The sequence below is a fragment of the Glandiceps talaboti genome, chromosome 1 (assembly GCF_964340395.1).
Source record: "Glandiceps talaboti chromosome 1, keGlaTala1.1, whole genome shotgun sequence".
NCBI lineage: Eukaryota > Metazoa > Hemichordata > Enteropneusta > Spengelidae > Glandiceps > Glandiceps talaboti.
The window spans coordinates 18,547,342-18,574,261 of record NC_135549.1 but is presented as its reverse complement, the minus strand read 5'-3'; the positions used below and the strand labels follow the sequence as shown (position 1 = coordinate 18,574,261).

Genomic DNA, 26,920 nt, shown 5'->3' with positions numbered 1-26,920 from the left:
GTAATTAGCAATATATTTTGACCTTATACAAGTATAAAATGGGCATACAAGTAAAAAGTGAAATTCATCCTCTACTTGGTTTAAATTACACATTTCACAAAGTCTCTCTACTCTTGGAGTATCATTCCAACGACCAGTTTCGATTTTCAAATTATGTGTAGAGGTTCTAAATCTACAAAGCATCAGTTTGAATATTGGTTTATCAAGAGAGGTTAAATAAGGTTCCAGAGACAGTTCCCTTTTAAATGAAGCATAACAATCAAGTTTTCTAGACGTATTCACACTTTCAACATGGTCTATGTTGATCATTTCCTCCATACGTTTGACTGTGCAAATGCTACTGCGATTGACAACCTGGTCTTTCTTTTTGAACTGAATGCTGCAAGGATGGTTTTCCAACCATGCCTTCAATTATGGTCTCACCAACTGGTTTGGCACAGTCAACATTCACAAAGGCTTCACATGTAACACAGTTACAATACTGCGTAGGGAGGGGTCTGGATAGGAAGGGTTCGTTGGGTCAGAAAAGCTAGAAGTTCCTGTATCTGACAAGTCCTTTCTTTTCTTGTATGAGATACATCTTTATGCTGAGCTCACTTGTGTGACTATAAGTAACAGATGTCAACTCCTGCATGGCTAAATTCACCTCTGAACAGGCAGTGGCATACAACAACCACACCAAGCACTGTGTCTTTGTCATCCCATGTCCTCTAGTGAACCCACCTGTAGTTTTGATGCTCCACCTCATTAACACTTGTTCAATAGCCAAGTCAGGTGATAGCCCTGCCCAGTATCTATTTGATCTTCATCTTTGATGAATGCTTGTAAAATGCTCACTATTTCTAGATATTGAATCCGTAACTTTGCTGTACGTTGGTCCTGCAATGAATCTTTCTCTGTCTGCAGGTTGTGAGATATTTCCTTTATCACCTCTGAGTTTTGAAGACTTTCTACAGTGATTGTACCGGCCATTATGTTAACATACAGTTTTCCTGCAGCATTGAGGACATCTGGAATTGACGAACTGCTTTCACAGTCTTCTTGAGCTTCACCAACAGGACGATGATCATCTACTTGTGAGGTAGATTCACCTGTCTCAAGGATGGATTCTTCATTAAGTTCCCCCTGTTGGACTTCACTTTGCTGACTTCATGGCATTGGTATGCTGAATGTTTGTGCCAATACAATTGTAATGAGTGCTCTACTGGCAATTAGATGTCCACGAATAACCCTTGAAATGGATTTTCCACTCAGCATATAGCCTACTGCATTGCTTGCATATACACACTCTAGTCACTTGGGTTCATGTCAATCATGGGTAGGAATAAGACTGAGGATTTTCCTGGGTGATCATCATTGTGAACCAACTGCATCATATACGGATTTCAGTGATAGTGACACATTCCAAAGTATGAGAGGTCTAATCTTTGCATCATGCTTTCGTAATTTATCATAGCTCAATGACTGCAGGCCACCAAATTCTGATAAGAAGTGTTAAATATTAACACAACCAACAGCAACAATTTCTTCCGCTGTAACTATGGTACGTGGTACCGTTCTAGTGATAGATGTGCTGGGTGTTATTGAGGCTATCATCCCCATTCCATGTAATGTGTTTTCCCCTCAATGGTATGAATGTTATGGTCAAAATTGTCTGTGACATACTGGATAAACTTGCCTGCTGTCACATTTGGAATTTCTCTGCCCTGGGAGACAGCTGCACTGCGCTCAAACTTGGTTATTTCATCATAGCTGCAGCACAAGCCAAATTTATTTACGGTATCTATCAGGAATTTGATGTTGGATTCATGCAAATTAGATACTGTTCCACCACTTAGATTGGGGAGGACTTTTCATATTGACCAATCTGAAGATAATGGTGAAAATATAAATTCTGTTGCAATTAGTGAAGGTTCATTCCATATTTTGACTATGTTATGCAAATTTGCCGTTTACGCTGTAAAAAGTAAATTCGGCAATGTTTCCCAGATAATAACGAGCATATTTCTGAATTATTCGCCAAATCCTTTGAAAACCGACTGGAAGGTACACTTACTTGTCTAGTACAACTAATAGTTTCATTAAAGTATCCTTTATTTTCTAATCACCTTCAATAGCGGTGCGTTCGCGTCCGGTTCGGGTGCAGCTGACACAAACCCGTGTTTTAACTGTGTAAGCTGCAGGCGAGTGACGACAGTTGGCGAATCTTGCTTTTCCTGGCCGGATATCAGTTTAAAATGACCTACAATAATGAATTTACTTTTAAAATGTTTCATAGAAGTGTAGAATTATCCAGTGGAAACGTTAAAAATACCAGATATCTTCCATACATTACTAAACGGAAAGTAGTTGAAGTGTTGTTTACTTGTTGCAGTGAAAATATCTAACTAATTTGCATAGTTATTTAATAGATAAACGACTAATTTGCATAGTTATTTGATACTTCAGAACTTGTGAATAGTGAAATACTTTATGAACCAACAAAAAGTGTGTAACAACCTGAAAGAAACGTATGTGCTCAAAAACAAATGCATGTATTTATTTTCAGCAGAGATTGGTTTGCATTAGGATCTATTTTATCTCAATTTATCTCATTTGCATAGCCAACAGTGAAAATACTGGTTTCATTTCTGACTGTATATCATCGTACACAGTGGTACATATGTACTAATTTATGTTATGACAATAACGGTTATTTATTTCTAAGGTTACGGATAAACATATATGTCTGATTGTTAACCCAATGATATGTATACCAGTACTGAGTTATTTGTAGCCTTATCACTGGCGTATTGATATATTGGAAGTTACATGTGTTTTTTCCGAACTATGGCGGACTGTAATAAAGTTGAAGTGTTTAGTTCTAAGACGAAACCTCTCCGTGTTGTGTGTAAACCGTGTGCTTTGGTATGAAAGTATCACATTTGGTGGCAGCTATAAGGGATTGATGTGGAAGGCGAGTGTCAACGTCAATCAACAAACGGACCCAAAGGAATTCAACTCTTCAGAGCAAGAGGCAAGTTGTGCAGTGGTAGAGTGTGCGGACGTCACGGGCTAACAGCTAGCTGAAACCTGTACGGAGGGACTTTTGCCGTGGTTTGCTTTCTGTAAGTAACTGACGTGACTGAGAAAACTCACTGGAGCCAGGCAGCTTGTGAATAATCTTGTTCCTGAAAACTAAAACTAAACTTGAGGTTAGAATTAACACGAACCCGTCACTAAGACATTACAGACGTAATATAACTTTGACTTTGTGTATGAACACAGGAGATTTTACCGTAAGCTGAGTAGCGCGGGAAACTCCATCGAACTGCAGTGAAGTGCTATTTCTCACTCATTGACTCGTTTAGTGTTGAAACAGATTATCGGAGAAGTCAAACAACTATAAACTCTGTGATACTTGCAATTTGTAAAGTTTGCAAGTGTGAAAGTTGGCGAATATCTGTAGTGAACTTCGATGTACCATTTACAGTGAGGGGCCAGTATAGGGTTGTGAGAGTATTAATCTTATCGTCGCCTCATAGATTTGCCGTGTGCTGAGTTGAAATACCTGCATGGTGGGCCTCCCGTTCATAACTTGTGTATCCAGCTGATGAGTGGTGCGTCAAGTTGAAGCGGAATTATTTGTACTGATTTCTACAGCAAAGTCAGAAAAGTCGACGAACTTTATAACGTTCTTTTTATGGAACTAACAGGACTTGTTGTTTATTGAGTAAGCTTTTTAGATTTTGAGTAAAACTAAATTGTGCTTACTGTTGCAAGTCGCGGACTGTTTTTCCAGTGAACAGAGACTAGACTAAAGCAAAGTGTAGTTTGATATTTGACGTGGATAAAATAATTATCTCTGTGTAAGTCGATATCAGAGACAGTTTTGCAATTATTTTAGAGACATTGAACTCTGTGTTATTTGGTTGCTAGGCAACGAGTACATGGTGCTACTGAACGTAAGTGTATATCAGGCCAGAGTGAACCATTTTCAAGTGTAACAAACTGAGTGAACTTTTTAGTGTTGTTTTAGTAAGCTTTACTAATCAAACCATTCCATTTCAGGGCTGTTTCGGTGTGTTGGTTATTGCTAATCTTGTGCATGTATACAAGTGAGTTTTTCATTGTTAATCAATTTAATTAATCACTATATTGTTGTGTGTACAGCTCTCCAGGTTTCTATTCCCTTTCTGTACTTAAGTAAGCTTTAAGGGTGCACTTCATTAGAGCCAGGATGAGTGACAGTGAAAGACCAGCAAGTGACCAGGAAGCTGCTGAGACACTTCTACAGCTTGGTACTGAAGGGGCCATGCAAGGTCCTAATCAAGAAATGTTACAGCTTTAGAGAGAACGGCATGAACATAATTTGCGTGTCAGAGAAATGGATGAAAGACAGCAGAAACAGCTGCAAGATTTCCAGAAACAGCAACATGAATTTCAAGCACAGCTTCAGGCACAGCAACACGAATTCCAGCTGAAACTGATGAGATTACAGACAGAACTTGTAGATGCTAAGAAATCTCAGTATAAGGGACCAAAAGTGCCAAAGTTCGAGGAGGGCGAGGATGTGGATGCATACCTTCGAACTTTTGAGAAGTTAGCCAAAGTACATGAGTGGCCAGAAGCTACATGGGCAACTCGATTGGCTGGACTCCTGTCTGGTAAAGCACTAGATGCGTATTCAAAACTACCCCCAGCCGAGAGCGAAGACTATACGAAAGTTCGCAAGGCTATATTGAAGCGATATGAGCTTACAGGTGAAGCATATCGTGCCAAGTTTCGAACCACTAGGAAGCAGAAAGATGACTTCTATGGTGAATGGATGACAATTATTTCGGGGTTTCTGGACCGTTGGTTGGTTGACAGTTTTGACAAGCTGAAAGACATAATACTTATGGAGCAGTTATTAGAGCAAACTCCGCCCTACCTCCAAGTATGGCTACGAGAGAGGAAATTGAAGGATTCAGATGAGTTGGTTGATATGGCAGACCATTACTTAGAGACTCATAAGAAAACTTAACGTCATAACTACAGTCATTTTCCTGATGGCAAGAAACAACCAAGTCCATCGACTGACAACGTTGTTGAAGCAACCCAGGGTAAACCAAAGAGTGTAACTACTTGCTACTCATGTAATAAAACTGGACACAAGGCTAATCAGTGTCCTAATAGAAAGACTAGTCAGGAAAATCAGAAAGCTTTCCGATGTCATGCCCAGCAGCTGATACCTAATGGTAATGGGTATGGTGGTGGTATGAAAAGATGTGGTAACCGGCACCGATATCCAGGAAAAGTTGATGGTCAGCGTGCCTGTATTCTGAGAGACACGGGATGTGACCAGACAATAGTTTGTTCAAATTTTGTATCACCAGATTCTTGCTTGGATGATCAGTACGTTAACATTGAATTTGCAGATGGCAACACTAAGCTACTACCATTGGCTGTCATCCATGTGGAATGTCAGTGCTACGAAGGTCAGAATTTGGCTGCTGTGTTAGACACCCTACCAGAAGATGTTCTGTCAGGAAATGACATTGAAGATACTGATGATTATGGTTGTTGTAAGCCAGCATTTCTGGTGACCCGTAGACAGGCACAATTGCAACGACAACGGCGTCATGAGGAACTAATTGATGTTCAGAAGACTGGTGTGCAGCCTAAGTCAGTCAGTATGAATGCAGATTCCCCATGTGAGCAAACCCAGTGTGATGAACCATACAGCAATAGTATTGATGGAAGTGTTGCCCGTAGTGACATGTCAGAGGGCATCGCACCCATACCGCATGATAGTTTACCTGTCTCACTTGAGCAAGGAGATAGTGTGACTCGGACAAGTGATGCTGTATTGAGACCTGAACAAGATTACTCATGTGAAGGAAGTAGATCACAGCCAGAGAGTGCCGAAGAACCACAGTCAGAAGGTGATTCTCTGACTGAAAATAGTGAACCTATTCAAAGCAAAGAGGGGAATGATGACACCCACCAGAGAGGAGGGGTGACATCGACAGATGAAGATATCCCACATACAGAGGATATGATTGATGTGTTTGACATTGACACTACAGAAATGTGACGGCTACAGCAGAACTGTCCTACTTTATCTGGACCACGCAGATTGGCAGTCGCAGCTAGTCAAGTGACTATTGAAGATGTATGCTTCAATTGGAAAGATGGATTACTTTACAGGAAGTGGAAATCCAAGGTCAAGGATGGTAGAATATTAAACCAGTCGGTAGTGCCCAAACACTGTCGAGAAACTCTACTTCGTCTTGCCCATGACATACCATTGGCAGGTCATCTTGGAGTGGAGAAGACAAAGCGGCATTTGTTGCAACACTATTATTGGCCAGGAATCTTTCCAGATGTAGCAAGTTACTGTCGTACTTGTGAAGCATGCCAGAAAGCAGCAAATAGGAAAGCTGGTGTGAAAGCAAAGCTCATCCCTATGCCAGTGCTGGAGGAGCCATTCCAACGGATTGCTGTGGACATGATAGGTCCATTGCCACGTACTGCATGTGGAAATCGTTATGTGTTAACGATAATTGACTACGCAACTCGTTATCCAGAAGCCATACCTGTACCCACTTTGGAAGCTGAGAGGATAGCTGAGGAGCTGGTTACTGTATACAGCCGTGTTGGAGTACCTAGAGAAATGTTGTCAGACCAGGGTACTAATTTCCTTTCACAATTGATGGTACTTTGAAATCGATGTTAAAGAAGTATGCAGCAACTCATCCAGACAGTTGGGACAGATATATCCCCTACTTGTTGTTTGCATATAGAGAAGTGCCTCAGCAGTCTACTGGCTTCTCTCCATTTGAACTTCTATATGGCCGACAAGTTAGAGGACCATTGGCTATTATGCGAGAGACTTGGACTGGAGAGTTGAAGGCTGAGGAAAACATAGCACAATTTGTAGTGAAAGCTCGTGATAGGTTAGCAGAGATGTCCGAGCTTGCTAAAGAGAACCTTAGTAGTGCGCAGAACAGGCAGAAAGTATGGTATGACCGAACTGCCCGAGAGCGAGCGTTCCAGATTGGAGAAAAGGTGTTGATATTACTACCCTCTTCTACTAGCAAACTACAGGCACAGTGGCAGGGGCCATATACGATAACAAAGAAAGTTTCTCCTGTTGACTACGAAGTTGAGATGGGAAGAAAGGTTAAAACTAAGAAGGTGTATCATGTCAATATGTTACGCAAATGGTTTGACAGAGATGGTACTGCCTTCCTAGTGAGAAAGAATGCGATGAGACTGAACCAGTTGAGATGGTTAATGTCATCCAGTGAAACATGGAAAGATGTAGAAATATATGATGGGCTGATCGGTGAACAGAAGGCAGAAGCTAGAATGTTGCTAGAGGAGTTCAGTAATCTATTTACGGACTCCCCTGGACGTACCTCATCATAGAACATAGTATTACAACAATGACTGAACAACCAATTCGTCAGAGACCATACAGAATACCAGAGTCTTTGAAGGAGACAAGAAGTGAACAAGATGCTAGAAGCGAAGATAATACAGAAGTCATACAGTCCATATGCGGCACCAATTGTGCTCGTAAGGAAGAAAGATAGATCATGGTGGTTTTGTGTTGATTATAGGGGACTGAACAAAGTGACCGAGTTTGACCCATTTCCAATGCCCCGTGCAAATGAGATGATAGAAAAGTTGGGAAATGCTAACTACATAACTAGTATCGATTTGACCAAGGGTTACTGGCAGATACCTTTGAATGCAGATGCACGTACCAAGTCTGCATTTATAACGCCATTTGGTCAGTATGAATTTCTTGTGATGCCATTTGGTATGCAGAATGCACCACCAACTTCCGTACGATTGATGCAGATGGTACTAGAGGGATGTCAGGAGTTTTCAAGTTCCTACTTCGATGATGTTGATACTGCTGATAAGATATAGAGTGAACATATCAAGCATCTACGACAACTATTCAACCAATTAGAGATGCTGGATTGACTATTCGTCCAAGCAAGTGTAAAGTTGGATTTCCAGAAGTCCCAGTGGTTGGACATATTGCTGGATGTGGCAACGTCGAACCCCAACCCGATAAAACACAAGCAGTACAGAGTTTTGCTAGACCAGTAACGAAGACTGATGTCAGGGCGTTTCTAGGCTTAGTTGGTTACTATAGGCGTTTCATACCTAGCTTTGCAAGTATTGCTAGGCCTTTGACTGACTTAACGAAGAAAGGTACACCTACTAGGGTAACCTGGACTACAGAGTGTGAAGAAGCTTTCAGTGAGCTTAAATGGTTGTTGACGACGTATCCGGTGTTGAGAAACCCTGACTTTCGACAAACCATTCATCGTTCAAGTTGATGCAAGTAACAAATTGCAATTGGGATTGGAGCAGTCCTCAGCCAGGTGAACAGTTCTAATGATGAGCACCCTATTGCTTACTTAAGTTGCAAACTTAGTCCTAGAGAGATAAATTATTCCACCATTGAGCGAGAATGTTTAAGTATAGTTTGGGCCATACAATCTTTGCGCCATTACCTGTTTGGTACACAGTTTGTCATACAAACTGACCATCATCCTTTGCGTTGGTTGTTGCGTATGAAAGATAAGAATCAGAGACTGTTACGATGGAGTTTGATACTCCAAGAGTATTCATTTGACATTGTACACCGTAAGGGCAGCGCGAACAGTAATGCTGATGGTTTGTCTCGTGCTTGGTCAGATTAATCATTTAAGAAACAATTGTATTGATGTTATATTGAGTGTTAAACCATGTTTTATGTACCAGGTGTTACCATGATTTCTTCAGAAACAAGTTTCTGACTTCATAAGGGGGGAGGAATGTCATGATTTTAGGAACTACTTTATTGTTAACCCAATGATATGTATACCAGTACTGAATTATTTGTAGCCTTATCGCTGGCGCATTGATATATTGGAAGTTTCATGTGCTTTTTTTTCCGAACTATGGCGGACTGTAATAAAGTTGAAGTGTTTAGTTCTAAGACGAAACCTCTCCGTGTTTTGTGTAAACCGTGTGCTTTGGTATGAAAGTATCACACTGATGTTTATAGAGTTTGTGGGTGTCTAAGAGTTTAATTTGGTGGAAAAGAGGGTCGGAATGAGAGTAATAGTCAGAAAAAGATATATGGCGAACAAATTTCATTTACAAGAGTGAGTGGTTCAAGTGAGGTGGGATAAGTGTTACCCAACATTTTAATGCAGTAGCTTAAATGGGGTAAAATTACGGTGTTGTACATGAGGATAATGATTAAGTTTGCTCATAGAACTTTGCCAATAGAGTCCTATGAAAACGTAACTTACCGCCAATGCTGGGTAAATTTACCACTCATGTGCAGATGAACTGATCAGGCTGACGGCACATGCGCAGTTACAGTTTTCATGTTTACTTCCGTAAACAATATAGCGTCAGTCAGATAGACTCAACACGGCCACATTTTTCATCTCGCGAAAGGCAGTAGAAAACAGATGCCCGGCACTATTATTTTCCACCCAAAAGGCACAGTATTGTGTATAAAGAACATACATTGAGAGGTAATTAGGGCATGTTTGTGAACACTACATGTATATGTACGTTCAACTTGAGTTAGCCTGTGTTCTCAATCGATCGAGTATCTCGATCTCGTGTTACTACGATTTCATCTAAACGACCTTGAACATTCACGATCATTAATTTCAAAGTATGGTTTCATCATGGATGTATTAGTGACTAATACATCCATGGGTTTCATATAACATTCCTCATTTGGTTTCCTATATTTTGTGTGTACGTGTTGTACATGAACAATAAACAACCTACGTCTCAAACGTCACTTGTATTAATATTAGTATGTACGTATGTATGAATTGACGCAGACGGTAAAAGCCGACGGGCAAAGCTAATAAGATCTTACACAAGTCAGCTATTAACGCAGTGACTGTATTCCCTGAGAAAAAAGTTTGCATTCCACAGATATTATGTGATAGGATAATTATGTCAGTCCTGAAGGCGACAATGACATTCAGGGCTAGGCACAGGATATTCAGATGATGACACCTTTGGTCCTCCCAAAACGTGAAAACCAGCCATGCATAAAAGACCGTTTTTGGTATTTGCACTTGCTTTATTGTCATTTAAATCACAGAAATCGACAGACCACAACATGGCCGTTTGGGGAAAATTAGGCATGACAGCGTAAAAAATCGTCTTCAAAGCTAAAAATACTCTTCAAATTACTGCTGAAAAAGTTCAAAAAAATTCAAAAAATAACGGTCATTGTCAATGGCATATTCAAAAACCTGGAACTTGCCGACGGATTGCTCAAATTTCATGGGTTTTTTCACGCTGGTTGACTGTCTCCGTGTGTATTCCAACTACGCATGCGTTCTTCAAATGTCACCTTATCTCGTTACCAAAACAACACGAACGAACAGTCCCTGTAACTAAGATAAGATAAGATAAGATAACACTTTATTTTAGCCGTTTAGAAAATTTTACATTTCTAATTTGGTATTTAAACAAAATAAAGTTAGTAATGATCTATGAAATATAAATATTAAAATATACAGTAGTTCTAGTGTGTGTCTATTGACTACATGTATCATCCAGGTATATGTAGAGAGCGGTTATAATATCCTTATGTTTTGATTGTAGTATATATCTAACTTGCTCTCCTTTATCTAAGTTTATAAAGTTTGAGTTGAGGGTAGTGATAATACTAAACATTTTTTCTCTTTGTTTTGTATATAATTTACAATGAATTAGATGATGTCTTTCATCTTCTATTTCTTTACAATGTGTACATAGTCTGTCTTCTACTGGTGTTTTTGGTTTTGTATATCTACCCTTCTCAATGGCAAGTTGATGGCAACTTAATCTAAATTTGGCTATTGTTTTGATGTGTTGTTTATTGTTCATTACTTTAATGTATTCTTCTTGTTCCAGGGAATTTTTGAAGTTGTTGTATGTACGTAACTTAGAGTTTTCCCTTTTGTTATTTTCATTCCATTGATTGATATAATATTGTCTAATTGAGTTGTATAGTTCTTGTTTTGTTAAATTGTTGATATTCTTGCTGTTATATAATTGTATATTGTGTTCAAAGGTAGTTAGCCATGAACCTGTGTAATCATTGTTCTCCATGTCATTCATTGCATAATAGGCTAAGTTGTTATTGTCTAATGTCTTGAGGTATTTGTAATAGTTTATTGCTGAGTAGTATATTCTACCATGGATGTATTAGTGTAGTCTCACTAATACATCCATGATTCTACTAATCAGTGGTTCTCTCCCAAGTTCCATTCTGCATCCTATTTTGCTCACTCTGTTGCTGACATTTAATATTTGGCGACAAAAACGTAGATGGAATTTTTCTGTCTCTGTTTTGTCCCAAGTTGTTTGATTTTGGAGAACACCCCATATTTCGCCAGCATATGTCAGGATAGGTAGCTGTGTAACTATGACATTTAGTGTCGGTGGCGGCGCTGTCCAATGAGTGACGTCACGTCTCATTAACATAATAAGTAGGCAGAGTTACATGTCTATAGCAAAGTTCTATGTGCTTTGGAACGTAGTGGTGAATTTTTTCTATGAGCCCGACCTTACAGTATCTTTTACTTTGGATACTTACACATCCAAGAAGTTGTTTTTGTACATTATCAATACATGTAATATCATTTCTAGTAAAACCAATAGAATATCAAATCTAAAATCTGCCAAAGTATCGATATAAAATATCACATTTAATTGATTTTCAGTATATATAACCTATTATGGTCTTTTGTTTTATGTCATGATCATTTTCTGTTAAAAAGTCATATCACATAAGATGGTTAGATATTTAAGTTGGCTTCAAATTACGAAACATCATGTCAAATGATGTCAGCACTAGTTTGATGTACCTTCAGCGACCAATGAAATACGAAAAAACTGGGCAAGAAACAATGTGTATGCTAATAATCAACACTATCACGCTACTGGTGTGTGGGTAACAGGTCGTTGGTGTGACTCAAAGTCTACTTAAAGCTTGTCAACGAGTTTTATTGGTGCGTGATTATTGCGTGATCTAATATAGTAGCACGATACGTCTGCATGATCGCATGTACATTTCATTATAGATTCTGAAATAAAAGTTAGAGAAATTATTGTTTGCACCAGACGTTTTAAATTTCAGGTTATTATCCGTTTACATCCTCCGTGTTCACTATGATGTGCCAATGGTATCGTTCGGTAGCAATTGTCCTCAGTATAGCATACGTACGTGGTCGTGGTGAGTTGATTTAAATTATACATGTTCGAGGGTCCGTGACCGATCGCAGCCAGCCTATTTCTTATTTTGTTTATGAACATTGTAAATAGGACATAATCCTAAATTTCTTATTTCGATAATGCAAAGTCTCGTATTTCAGTATTTCAGTTACTCCTTACAATACAATATGGTGTTATTTTCCTTCCTTTTTTGATTTCTGAATTGAAAATTTTCAAAATGAATTCTGAAAACAAGAATTTCCTTAAAAAGTAAAAGTATACTTTAGGTCGTTGTATTGGTGGAGTTGAAAGGTCTTGGATGCACAAGATCTTTTGTGTAGCAATTTTATTTACAACTTACAGACAGCTTAATGTTTCACTCTTGTAAGGAATGGTAATGGCATGTACGTGTGTGTGTGGGGGGGGGGGGTGCGTGCATGTATGTATTTATGTTTCCTATTCTCTACTATAAGGCCAAATAACACAATGTTGTGTTTCTGAAACTCGACTAACCCTAAAAAGGTGAATACTTCTTTGTCTTCTTGATTTTTATGTACGTATATAATAGGAAATACACAGTTATTTTTATTTCGCCTAAAAGGAACTGTTACGTATAATTGATTTGTTACGTTTTTCTATACAAGACTCTACTAGCCACCATTGAACTTTTGTAATATCTGTATTGGCAAAGTATTGTTTAATGTACCAATATAATTGCGAGAGAAAGTTCCACAATTGTTGATATACAGTACACGATGTTGACATTGACATCATTGAAAATAAATGAATAGACGTTTTAGACGCACACGCCGTGCATGTCCACCCCTGGGCGATTTGTTCCGTGGCAGTATTAAAGTCAGAGCAAGTTTGACATTTATAGAAGCACTTTTTATTTACCTCATTGTTGCTACAAGTTGATGTGAAACATAAGTAAACTTGGGATGCAAGAAATCAGCAAGACACATCGATAGAATGCTGAATCGACAGACCCTGCACAATGCAATGGTGTAATAAACCCTAACACTGATGAGTAGTGTTTGATAACATACCTTTATCAATGTCTAACTTAGGGTGGCGGCGACGCACAGTTTATGTATCACTGCACTTTGTCCAATAGTTTAGATCTCCATTTTGAAGTGTGAAATAAAACTCCGGAACAAATCTTATGTCAATTTGGTGCGATTTTAGTGATAATCCAATAGCACAATCACAAATGGTGGCGGGACGCGGTACGTTACACGCAACATGAACTGCGCACATAGTTTAATATGCACTTCGATCAGAGTGGACGTAGGGGAATCCCCTTTCCAGTACACAGTGTGTTTTGTTTTGTTTCCAGAGAACCCACTCAACCTTTGTAATCTATAACATAGTATTACGTTAAGACTAGTTCGTGTTATTCATGGCTTCACATCCTTGTTTTTCATCGAATTCGCGAAGTGCATACTATTATTACCATTCAACAGAATAAGGAACTACTAAACATATATCCCCCATACATTAATTTCCGGCAAAAAAAACAAAATTGGGTAGTTCGATTACTGACACGTGTCTCACTTTTTGACCATGATTAAAGTACTTGGCACCTTCTTGGCACATTGATTTCATCATTTGTCCTCACGCAATCGTTATCAATATTGCCAGCCAAATTCATTTTCCACGTAATGTAAGTGTAGGTTATGATGTATACCAAATTGTTAATATATATGTACGTTTATAAAGTATGATATGTGTGTCAAGCAATTAGGAAAAAAGTAGTTGATCACTTTGTTGATTTTTTTCATTACAAGGTGCCCAGCCAGCGACAAATGCCGATACAGTACTTGCTACAGAGAATGGCTCCGTTGATCTTCCATGCCCAGCTGACATCTTCAAAGGAGATGTTCACTGTGATAGATATGCATTCTCTGTACGATGGTTCAGGGATTCTGATGAGACGTTTGTCGCCCAAAAGTTGTGTAATGATTTCAAAAAGAACATTAACATTGCGAAGTACTCAATGCAGGACATGTCAACTTTAACCATAAAAAATGTAAAACTTCAGGATGAAGACAAATATTGGTGTTCAGTTTTGTACAATGCACATGACTTGCCAAACATCACCAATCGGTCTATAGAGGCTGTACAGATGAAAGTGTTCGGTAAGATATTCTCTTTATATGTCAATTACGAACATACATATAGTGTCTAAGCCATTCAAAAACGAGTTATGTAGAAAATAAACACTCATACTAGATTGTTTTGTATTTTATTTTCTATTCTGATCATTATAAATGGTCTCTCCCTATTTCTCTCTGCAGTTCCTTCTGCTGTGGAAATATCTGTTATAGGACAGGACAAGATATATAATACAGACGGTCAACACTTGAACGTCAAAGAATCATCACATACTGAGGTCGTGTGTAAGGCTTCGTTTAAAAGATCAGAACCAAGCTTACTGATATGGCAGACACATCATGGGACTGTTAACAATCGAAATGATAGACTTTATACGAAAACAACTTGTTCAAAAGACGGGTTATTTTATAGCTGCAAAAGTAGACTCAGTATAGCTGCAATACACCGTGATGATGCTGGAAACTATACATGTATAGCTTATAATACTGAAGAGGAATTGTTCCACCAGGTGTGTGTTACATTGAATGTGACAGAGTTAACAGGTATGTGTGTTGTAAAATGGCAAACACTCAAATATATATTTGTCACATAGAGCATCGACCTACCCAATTACACGTACTCTGTAATTGAATAGCGCATATCATGGGAGCTAGTTATCGATATCGATTAATTATTGAAAGCAGGTTATTTGCTATCACAGTATGTTACGTTTATCGTGGCCATAGATGCAATTTTACTTCTTGAGTTCTATTCGACGTCTCTGCCGGGCCATGACGTCTCTGAAAAGACGATATTAACATTGTTACGAATCGGTTTGGTGTACAAGTTATTTGTGTGTTTTTTTTAAAGATATGGAACATCGACGGTGCAGTAATTTTCTTTTTTGTTGTTACGAGTAGGGTTATACCTATTAGTTTAGATGACAGCATAATTCTAAAATAATATGTACATTGATCAAACTCGTTTATCTGTTTTGTATTTTCCAGACGTCGAACTACCATTAAAACTGGGTGATGTTACACTTATCGCTTCGTTAGCAATAGTCCTCGCCGGTATTTTTGTTGTTGTCTTCTATCTATCCGTACGGAGAACACTGAAAACAAAACTGGTGCATCACCCTTCCGGCGACTACACAGAGAAGCATGACAGTCCACGAGGTACATATATCTTGTCTCTGGTACCCATCTTCCTACTGTTTTGTTCTATCCAAATTCAAAATCTTATTTGAAAACCCATTGTCACAGTAATAAATTAAACAAACAGACCCAACAGCAAAATAAATTGGCCCATACATAATCTTCTAACATGATGTGAAATTTCGCTACCCGAAAATGAATTATTACTGACGTATTTTTTTAGAGAACAGCTTTGATAGTCGTATCTGTCCAAATAGGAAACATCTCAAACCCTGTAGTTTTAATATATTGGTTTGGGAAAACACAGGTAAACAAGGGTCTAGTGATCCTGTGGGTGTTTTGATTAAGGAAATATAGGTGAACTAAATCCCCTCCCATACCCTCCCCGAAGCAAAGCATTAATGGTTAAACATCTTTCGAATAAATTGAATATATTATTGTTTATCAAACCTTTAAAAAGTGCTTATTACTAGAAATACTAAACACTTAGTACGTACATTACAAACATTAAGAACTTGATGGAGATGAATGGTTCCTGAATGTAAGATACCATGGTGAGCGTTTTTCTGAGATGAATGAAAAGTAATTTCTAAATTTCCATAACCATCTAGTATAGCAAAAATATATTATAGTAACTAGTACAAAAAGCTTTGATGAGAGTAATTAATGAAACTGCTAAATTCATTGGCGCCTTTTATCTGAAATAGACTTGGTTCGTTTCAATATTAAAGCCGCAAGCAAGATACAGTGTCATTACTGGATTGCTAGACTGTCGACAGTCGCTCTCGCCTTTTTTTCCTACGATCCGGCGCAATACTACTAAATCGCATACTGATACCGAGGCCGCTCGGGCCTTCGGCCCTCGATATCAGAATGCGATTATAGTAGTATTGCACCGGATCGGAGCGCGGCAACGACTTAAGTTTAGATAAAACGTAGGGAAAAAGGCGCGAGCGACTGTCGACAGTCTACTGGATTCCATGTTAGGGTCCTAAAATAATTATTGGGTTCTCATTGTCATTACGTAATTAAACCAACCGTTTAATGGCTGCTTTCCGATACCAATAATGTAAATGTAATACATATAATTGTATTTTTTACAGATTCTACCGTTTACCATATGCATGAAGGAAGGAACATGTTGTCTACTTCCGGGAAAAGCAAAGGAACTAGACCATTCTCAAATACCTGACTTGAAACCAGGAACACATAGTATGAAGTATTAGTACAGGGTTATGTTTTCATTAATCCATGGACGAACACCTTATACATATTAAGCTGCTCTAGGAGTCTGCTGGATGAGCAAATATCCAACATCTGATACACGTTGATGTATATGTTAGGTGTTCTAATATCACCGTTACCCAGGTTACTTAACAAAGTGTGTAGCAGATACCTAAGTGTCTGTACATTTCACTCTGAAGCCTCGTAAGCTTTATAGTTGGCAGCGTAAGGGTTTATTATCATCATGACGTAGCAAACGAAAGACAGCCAACTCAGACTATGTCTCATGTATTTTTGGTTCCTTTTTATACTCTACTTCTACAGGACGTAAAATAGAGGTCCCGTGTATCGGAGTGCAATACCCAATGCACGTTAAAGAACAATCTACACTAAAGTGTAGAGAGTAAAAACCCGTTGTTTTACAGTAGTGTTTTTTTGACCAGTTTATGACTATTTTTCTGTAATTGTTTTGAAATTCCTTGCCGTCTAATATATGTTTTTGTTATTCTGAGCAGCAGCGAACCAATTTGTTTGGCCATTTAGGAGATCTCTTTGTCATTTATTCCTGAAGTGGCTATTTTTCGCAATTGCACTACATACTCATACAAAAAAAGACGAATAGTCTCAATAGGCTTGCTTAGTGCATCATGCTGAAGTTAAATATTAATTGCGACCTAAACATCTATTTGAGGCATTTCAGCTTCAGTTTGAATAATGTTGGTCTTGAATGTATCTTATGGGACTCTGTTCCACAGTTGTGGAATAGGCTACCGCAAGAACTCCGTTGTGCTAATAATTTGAATACTTTTAAGTCTGATCTAAAAACTCGCCTTTTTATACGGTTCATATTGTACAAGTAGCTACTCGTATTTTAACATGACCTTTTTAGTAATTGATTTTCAGCATTCTTAGATTTAGTCTAATTGTACTGTTCATTATTTTCCCTGACGTTTTTGGGTTCTGATTTTCGTGATTTTTAATTGCGCTCTTTTTTTACTTAATATGTTTTTTATGAATGTGTTGTACAGCGCATTGAGGTGTATTTTTTTTAGATGGAAGACGTTTTTTAAAAATATATGTTATTACTTATTATTGAAGGGAAACTCCCAACCATGATATTAATGTAGAAGTTTACACTATACCTGGCTATAATTTAAATAGGCTGTACATGCCTACGAGTACAGATGTGTATTGAAGAATCCACTAAAATTTGGATGTATCGACTGATTCGATAAATGAATATTAGATATAATATAAATTAATTAGTTTGAATCGGAGACAAGTACAATTGTTAGAGTGAAAACTCGTCTTTATTGCTAAAAGAAAGGGCAGATTCTTGTAAATTAAAAAAAAATACAATAAATACAACTTTCCCCAAATAAATGAATAGTGATCTGTACAGTCTGCAAGTCTCTCCAGTCCACGATTTGTTCAAGATGATTGTAAACGTGATGTAATGCGTAGCAGAGAGGGCAACAGTTGTTAAACCTGTGCGGGCATGTTTTGGTTCGCCATACGTCTGCATCGTGTCTGTAAAGGAGATAGATGATATATTACAAATGTGGAAATATCATTTGGATAGTTTTGTCAGGAAGATTTCTTTTCAATTTTCAAAACAAAATACAAGATATTGATCAACTTTAATCTAGGAATTCTGATTTTGTAAAGCTGCAGCTGCTTGTGCTGCGCCAGTAATACTCACTTTTATACTACTGTCACAGATGACATATTCATATTTTCAGTAAACTCAATATTTTAACAACATCGCATGTCCTCGTTTGACTGAAAGGTCAACAGACTGTCTCAAGGATATCGGATTCAGACCACAAGATTCCAATCGTACTCGAGTACATGAGACGACAGTCTGCATTTCATAGATAGCTAGGATTCATAGTGATCATTCATCAATGTTTTGAGAATACTTTTAGGGCATGTTAACGCCCCTGAAAACTGTAATATGGATTGCATTAATTATTTGGCCATTGGTCATGCGTTATGTAAATTTAGACTTTAAGGACGTCACAATAAAGAACACTTGGGACTGACAGGCACTTCACTTCGCAGGGGCACTTGGCTTCGGGGGAAGTCAATGAACAAGGCACTTGCTGGGTGCTTGCCTTGGTTTCGAGTGTAGAATTTTAAACACAAACTGTAGCCTGAGCTAATTCCCTAAAGTTCAAGTGAGATCCTGGTACGTACATACAGAAGTTGAGTCGGATATGAGATTGTGTTATTACTTGGTCTGTCAGCTGTGTGCGAAGATCAGAAAGTAACACTACAAACAAAATATGCTTACCATTTTTGTCAATTCTTTAAGCGGTGTTAGCTTATTCTGGACCATCATAACGATAAGGAACGTCGTAACAATTGTCAAGAGGAATACCAGTATGATAATTATCACATACAGGCAGTGTGAAGTACATCCTGTGACATCTTGATGGTCTTTAATTTCTGAAAGTGGTAGAAAAGATGAGAGATAGACAATGGTTGATGAAACTCGTTTCAATAAGTGCAATGTCAAATTCATTTACATTTGTTAACCACTGTGATGAGACATCATATGTAAAGATATGGAAGCTGTTTATTTAAAGAGTAACGTAGGAATTAGTTTAGTGTAGCTCTCTATATGTACCTAAGGGACCGGTCGGTTTCTTCGGCCTGGGGGGTGGATTTGTAGGGGGGTCACTCTGTTTTTGAGATTGCCAGTAGGGGGTCATGCTGTTTTGAAACTTGTGGATAGGGGGGTCATTGTGTTTTGGAATGTGATGGAAGAAAAAAATCCTTTTCTACAATGGCATATAGCTTTGTCTGAAATGTGGTACACGCAAATATTTGTTCTTGTCCCTGTTTCTTACATAAATTCTTTAATATTACTTATTTAGTTCAACCATAACTACATGTACATATACATATACATTATACATATACATGTATTACCTACTTACCCCACTAGTTACAGAACATGTCATGTGAATGCTTGGCTGTTTCACAATCAATTCTTCTCTTATATTGCACTTTGGGGTAAAAGTGAACTTGAAGGTTTTGTAATGGTAGTCTTCATGAATAGTTTATAAAAGAAGTTAATCTATTGTTCTACCCGTCAGTATGAACTTGTCAGAAGGGATTAATACACTTTCTATTTGGACACTACATGTTATTGACACTACGAATCACCAAATCTATCAGATTCCAGTTTCTATTATACATTAGGTATGACCTAAAGTTCTCTAACATACCGGTGACTTTACTATACATGCAATATTAATGCCCCTATACCACATTGTTACGGGTCCATGTTTGCCAAGATAGTCTAAAATTGCCTCAAACTCCAAATCTCCCCTACCAAAGTTACTACCATTAGATGTGCTGACCTTTACTACCTGCATATAATAATGCCAGTTAACTTTTTAAGAACATATTTAAACCCCATGTAAGTTATAATAGAATAGTTTCTGATACTTGATGGTGTGTCCTGTAAAGCACGGATTAAGTTATTGCTTGAAAGGGTCTGAAAAGCCTAAATATTGGCTTTCAGAATAAAAATCATCCAGGACTTCTAGAGGGAGACCCCTCGGACCCCCACATGAGGTGGACATATCCCAGTCTCAAGCTCTTCCCCTCTTGCTGTCAAGATGCTATCAAAGTATATTTCAAAAGTATTTCAACCCTATGTAGTTGCTTTTTACATATGTTGGTGCTGTCTTGTAAAGCTTGGAAATTATTGTCTGAAAGGGTCTGAATAGTCTCAAAATTGACTTTTTAGAGTAAAAAAGCTCCAGGGCTTCTAGGGGGAGACCCCCTAGGACTCCCCATAAGAGATGTACATATTCCCTTCTCCAGCTTTCCCCCTACCTTTCGTGACTGTCAGATGCTATTAAACTCCTTTTGGAATATATTACACTGTGTAGTCAATAATTATAATTATGATAGTGCTAACCCGAGATCTTATAAGTAGTTGCAAGACAGTCAAGCATTCCATACTGAGTCACGATGAAAAAAATACCTGTCATGTGAATATTATATATGGGGGGGGGGGGGGGGGGTCAGCCTGTTTTTGGTTTTACAGATGGGGGGGGGGGTCAGTGACTTTTTGTCGGCCTGATTTGAGAATCCACCGCCCCCCCCCCCCCAGGCTGGAGAAACTGACCGGTCCCTAAAGAGAGAAAGTGTTCGCTCCTCGTGTTTTGTTGTGGTTTTGTTGTTGTTGTTGTTGTTGTTGTTTAGCCGACAATATCAGACACCTGATAAAGACCATAACAGTATTGGATTGAGGATAGAAAATGTACTTTATTGAACAATGCGATATGGTAAATAGGAAATAAGCCTTTAAACAATAAACATTACCTGGTGTATATAGCTGTTTGACAGAATTCGCAGTCTCTATGGTAATTGCTGAAACACAAATATAAATGTATAACAGCGAGTGAAGTTGTGATCCACATTAAATAAAACTGTGTAACCTGATAGCTATCAATAGTAGTAATTCTAGAATAATTTGAGCATTTGAAAATGGCAATTGTACTGAATTAGTGTATGGTACGTATAACTAGCTGTCAAGTGAGATAGATGTGGTGTTTCCAATTTATGTCATTGCATCCATATATTACGTATATATTATCATCGTCCTCTTGGTCTACAGGTAGTGCTGTGTTGCCCATTTGCTCTCGAAGTAATTTGTAAACGCTAACGATACAGTTACCATTTATCTGGATACGTACCATTTGAGTCAACATTTTGCACTCCAGCAGTCTCAAGTTCGTCTGACATCGGTAATAAATTCTGGCTACTGGCTGTTTGCTTGTCACATTTGCAGTCGTTGAGTGTGCTGGAAGTATTCGTTTCTGAAATATGTTAATACGAAAGGAAAATCAGAGGTTTATACATCGAACTCGTTATATTTGTGACTACATCAAATAAAGTGAAAACGGCGATTTGAAAAAAAAAACACACTACTCCATATAGTTGTTGTTGTTGTTGCTGCTGCTGTTTGTTGTTGTTGTTGTTGTTGTTGTTGTTGTTGTTGTTGTTGTTGTTGTTCCAATCAGTTTTCCTCCTGCTTTATAGTAATTTGCCATCATCAGTTATATCATCCTTTCTACCACTTTTAGAAATTCAAGACTATCAAGATGTCAAAGGGTTTAATCCATGCCTGTTGGATGGTTAATAAATAAATAAATAAATAAATAAATAAATAAATAAATAAATAAATCACTTACTTTTGATGTAAATTTCAACCGTATTGCTCTTGATGCTATTACATCTTGTTTGAACCTTGCAGAAGTATGGTCCAATGTCATCAGTTCTTAAGTTTGTGATAAAGAGAGCACTGCTATTTCCGCTACTCACAATGTTGTGTCTGAAACCATCCTGACAAACAAAACAGAAAGAAAACAATAGGCAAAATCTAAAATAATCTTTGCATATCCATGTGCTGACACCATCATATACATCAATTCACTTGATATTGTAAATGTCTCACAAGAAAGTGTGTAATGAAAAAAGATACTTTATAATCTCTCTATTATGGGAGATGCTCGCCTTTCGCAATTTATAACTTTGAACATCAGCAATTTTCAAAAACTGTCAATGTTATTGATAACTGTAATCTTTTGGAATACTGTATTACCTGTACTATGGTTTCATGGAAATACCATTCCACGGAACGTATGTCACCTGTGGCACTACAAGTAAGGTTTGCTGAATCTTCCCAGGCCTCGGGGTGCTTTTCTACAGTAAGTGAGACTCCAGTACCATCTACAGACATAAATGTATGGGAAAACATTTAGAAAGACTATGTATGTGTGTATGTATGTATGTATGTATGTATGTATGTATGTATGTATGTATGTATGTATGTATGTATGTATGCATGTGTATGTGTGTGTGTGTGTGTGTGTGTACATGCATGCATGCATGTATTCATTCATTCATTGAGATTGGCTTGAATTTCCTTTTGGAACAGAAAGTATATCTAAATGTTGCCCAAAATATGCCAGTGGTTCTATTCTTTTATATTAAGAATATACAATGTAAGCTTAATCTCAAACCACTATAGAGAATATATATAGTGGTCCGAGCCTTAACCCACCAGTGAACGCATAGTTAGAAAGGAAAGTTAGCACTCTACCTTTTTGTTTTCGAAAACGCATTAACGATAAATCAATCTTAGAAACAACCATGCACGATAATACATGTTGTAGTTAAGTCATAGACAATTTGTAGAGAACGTCTGAATAGTATAGTCTATGGTTCACTTACCTTGCACGTGTAATACCATATGTATGTTTTCAGCCACTGGTTGCTCATCGATAAATCCTGTCGCCGTTAATACATATTCCCCAGCCATTGTACATATTATCTTTTCGAAGACTGTTACATGGTAATAGCCCGAGTTTGAAGGAAATATCTTTTTATGGTTAATGGAACAGACTTTCATATTGCCATTGTCTGTTTCATAGTTGTACACATCTCGACGTGTGCTGTCCTTCAACGCGATATCAATATAAGTCTGGTGAGTTAGTTTAACACAAGCTGACATAGTCCTTCCTTCCATAACCTGCATTCTTAGATGTGTCGCTTCTAGGAAGAATGGAAAAAAGAAAGAGAAGAGAAATGGGGAGCTGATTATTTTCCCCTACTTTATATAAAATCAGAACTACTCAAATTTATCTTGAAGAAAATAAGAAACATCTATTTCATCAACAACACCCGGTAGTTTAATTAGCAGCCACATCAGCCCGAACTCAACGTCTCATGATTTACAATATGTAACTCATTTTCATAACCTTTCATAAGATGGCCATATAAATGAAAGGAAATATTAATTAGTTGACATTGACCGACGAAGTAGCAAGTTTTGATACCTCGAATTTCTTAGTTACCTGTTACGTATATGGAGGTGCGGCCAAGCGACCCTTCTTCGGGGATCCACCACTCAAATGTTGTGCCATTGTCGTGTGCTTTAATACTATCAATAACAAGAACCCAGCGTCCCTCAATTTCTTCAAGTGATAAGCGTTTGAAAGTGTAGTCCGAATAGTAAGTTGCGGGGACACCGTGTATACATTTGATAATTTCTGAATTTCCTGTGCAAACAAAATAAATGATTACCTGGATCAGATATATTTATCATCATCATCATCATCATCATCATGTTGTTGTTGTTGTTGTTGTTGTTGTTGTTGTTGTTGTTGTTGTTGTTGTTGGTGGTGGTGGTGGTGGTGGTGGTGGTGGTGGTGTTGTTGTTGTTGTGTTATTCAAATACATTCAGCTTTGTTAATAAATATTTATTATAAATATAGTGATATATTTCTGAAATTATCCCTTTCTTATCCTGTAATTGAAACGAGCTTTAACGTCAAGAGCCCCCACCCCACCCACCTCACTCTCACTCACTCACTCACTCACTCACTCACTCACATCACTCACTCACTCACGCGATCACTCACTCACATGCACACACAGTCACACTGAGATAAGTTGGTGAACCCTGATGATTTCGAGGTGTTAACAATTCTTATATATATACCTCTTTTGGTACGGTTGACACATAGATTACTGTGGTTGTCAACATCATATACATTGCTACTCAGTATTACTTTTGTCCCTTTACATGCTAGTAAATCTTGATCCAAAGGCACTTCAAACGTATCTTCATAAATCGTTGGGCCTGTGATATACATTAATGTGATTTTATCATTACATGTACGGGAAAATATGTCAGATGTCACCGTGAAAAGACAACCGGTTTTTGATTGGTCAGAAGGTAAATTCAATCCAATTCAAAACACATTATCCGTATGTGAATGCGGAAATATGTCTTTAGGCTCAAAATACAATTTACACAAGTACAATATACATTCTGTCAGTTTAAAATGGTCTTTACAATGAGTTTTTATATATTTATATGGTCGAATTGTCACATGTGTATTCATATATAGCTGAAACAATCTAAAGACAGTTATGTACACAAGTCACTAGTAGTGATATCTGTAATTGTATTATCGACGAATACATAAACTATTCAACTGTTAACACTAATCATTTGTATTATCTCCTTATCACTCAGTAGTGTAACAAGTTCACGTCAAGGCATACATCACTTTAGTTGACTAATTCTGCATTGTATTTGAACATTTTTACAAGCTGCCAACTTATACATGAATCATTTGTGTGAGAATACCTTGTCTGTATACTAAGTTTCATTATTCAATATAAACATTTCATGTCCACTTGCTTACCTTTATCAGATGGACATTCTAATTGGCATGCCACGGTTGTGACTAGCACTGTAATCACTTTTAGGTGATTAAAATAGTTCATGCTGAAAAGGGAATTTAAAAAAAATATATATCAGCATTTGCCACTGTTATTCTGAGAAAAAATTGTATAGTTCACTCAGCGGTATTGTAGTTTGTGTTTACTAGCTATCAGAATACTTCTATTGTTGATTTACTCCTTCAATGTTAAAGCAACCTACATAAATCTCTGTCGATGATTTACGGTATGTTATTTTTAGACAATTCGTCGTCCGTGAAGTATTTATCTACTTGTCATGGTATCACAAGTTTTGGTAGGTTGGTCAGTTATTGGCTACAAAGTACACCATTCTTCTTTCACGTGATTGGAGAATGATTTACAAAGTACAAAGTGTCCCAGGCACAAGATTTTCACGTGATTGGAGAAGGGTGGACTTTTACTGTAAATACCCTAAGAGTACTAATACCACCAATGTACTAAAAATAGACAAAATTGCAAAAGGGAGACATTGGCAGATATACTTCCTGGAAAAAACTTGCAGAAACAAAGCAATAGTTTTGGAAATCATTCAATTTTGTTTTCAGTGTTCCGTTCACAAAACTATAGAAGGAAATATATGCATCACACACTTAGTATCGTTAAAAAGAACAAGTAATATAAAAAAAATATATATATATATATATTATATTATATTATATTATATTATATTTATATTTATATCCAATTGTTAAGCGATAATATTTATGAAAAATAACATTCACAGAAGCAAAGTTTAGGCAACTTCATCTTTCATAACCACAAAGCATACAGAGAAGTAGGAAAGCGCGGACTCAGTAGTACTGCAAAAATTAGGGACCGGACAGTTTCTTCGGCTTGGTGACTTTTTGTCGACCTGATGGCAAAATCCACCGACCGCCCCCCCCCCCCCATCCCCAGATTCCCCACCCCAGGCTGGAGAAACTGACCAGTCCCTTAACATTATTTTCAGGCCCCACATCATCTTCTTACTTGTGCTGAGTTGATTTCAGGTTTCAGAGCCCTTTAGCTTATGGAAGTTGAATAATTGTCAAAGAATGCAGAGGTTGAAATAGTGCAGTATTTTAAGTTTCTTGGTGTTTACCTCTAAGCCGATCTGAAATGGGAAATCAATACTGATCATATTGTGAAGAAAGCACAGAAAAGACTGTTCTTCTTAAGACGATTGAGAAGTTTCCATGTCAGCCAGGGACTGTTGATCAAGTTCTACCGAGCGGTGATTGCCGGAGTGTCCTGAAACTGTCAATCATCGTTTGGTGGGGCAATGCCACAGTTGATGACCGGAAACGCCTCAATCGAATCGTTAACACCGTGACTGCCAGTAGCATTATTGGGTGCCAACTTCCTTCTCTGAATGAGTTGTACGACGCTCAAGTAAAGAAAAGAGCTCAGTTAATTGTAAAAGACGATTTCTATCCAGCACGTAATTTATTCCAACTTATGCGCTCAGGCGAGCGGTACCGTTCGATAAAATCAGGTTCTAATCGCACATTGTTTAGCTTTTATCCAACTGCAGTCCGCACTCTTAATGAATCAATTTAAGTTCTCTATTGACGTATCAATCTCGTGTTAGGAGTCCTCTACAGAATATTGTTTTTGTAAATTTTTTATTACACGCAAAATCAATGCATATTTCATTATATATGTATCGGTATATATATGACAATAAAACACATATCATATCATATCATATCATGCAAGCAAATACTTGGGCCTCCTTCATGTTATTTTGAATACAAGTGTTTGTTCACTTGGATATTTTCGTTTCGTTTCACTCGGTTTCACTTCTTTGTGCTTTCTTTTGTTGTTGAAGTATTTGGCAAAACGTTTCAGAGTTAGATTCATAACTATTCTTTTTATAACTCTTTAAAAAATACCAAGTTGAAATCTTTCCCATTACTGAACAAAAATCAGTCATATTGTAGTAGTCTGGCTTT

The 26,920-nt window shown here is 37.6% G+C and overlaps 2 protein-coding genes across 2 annotated transcripts; one reads left to right on the top strand and one right to left on the bottom strand.

Moving 5' to 3' along the window:
• The first annotated feature begins 4,366 nt into the window (after positions 1–4,366).
• On the top strand, positions 4,367–6,688 carry LOC144433900 (uncharacterized). Its single transcript, XM_078122302.1, has 3 exons — positions 4,367–4,956; positions 5,020–6,054; positions 6,172–6,688. The coding sequence occupies exons 1-3, from the start codon at positions 4,367–4,369 to the stop codon at positions 6,686–6,688; spliced, it is 2,142 nt and encodes a 713-aa protein (XP_077978428.1).
• An 11,482-nt stretch (positions 6,689–18,170) lies between these two features.
• On the bottom strand, positions 18,171–26,107 carry LOC144433874 (uncharacterized). Its single transcript, XM_078122269.1, has 10 exons — positions 26,068–26,107; positions 24,929–25,011; positions 23,570–23,773; positions 22,947–23,267; positions 22,315–22,442; positions 21,905–22,055; positions 21,407–21,529; positions 21,033–21,080; positions 18,985–19,139; positions 18,171–18,218 (listed from the first exon to the last, which is right to left on the bottom strand). Exons 2-10 carry the CDS (start codon positions 25,008–25,010, stop codon positions 18,171–18,173), a joined length of 1,260 nt encoding a protein of 419 aa, XP_077978395.1. The 5' UTR covers position 25,011; positions 26,068–26,107.
• Positions 26,108–26,920: the final 813 nt, after the last annotated feature.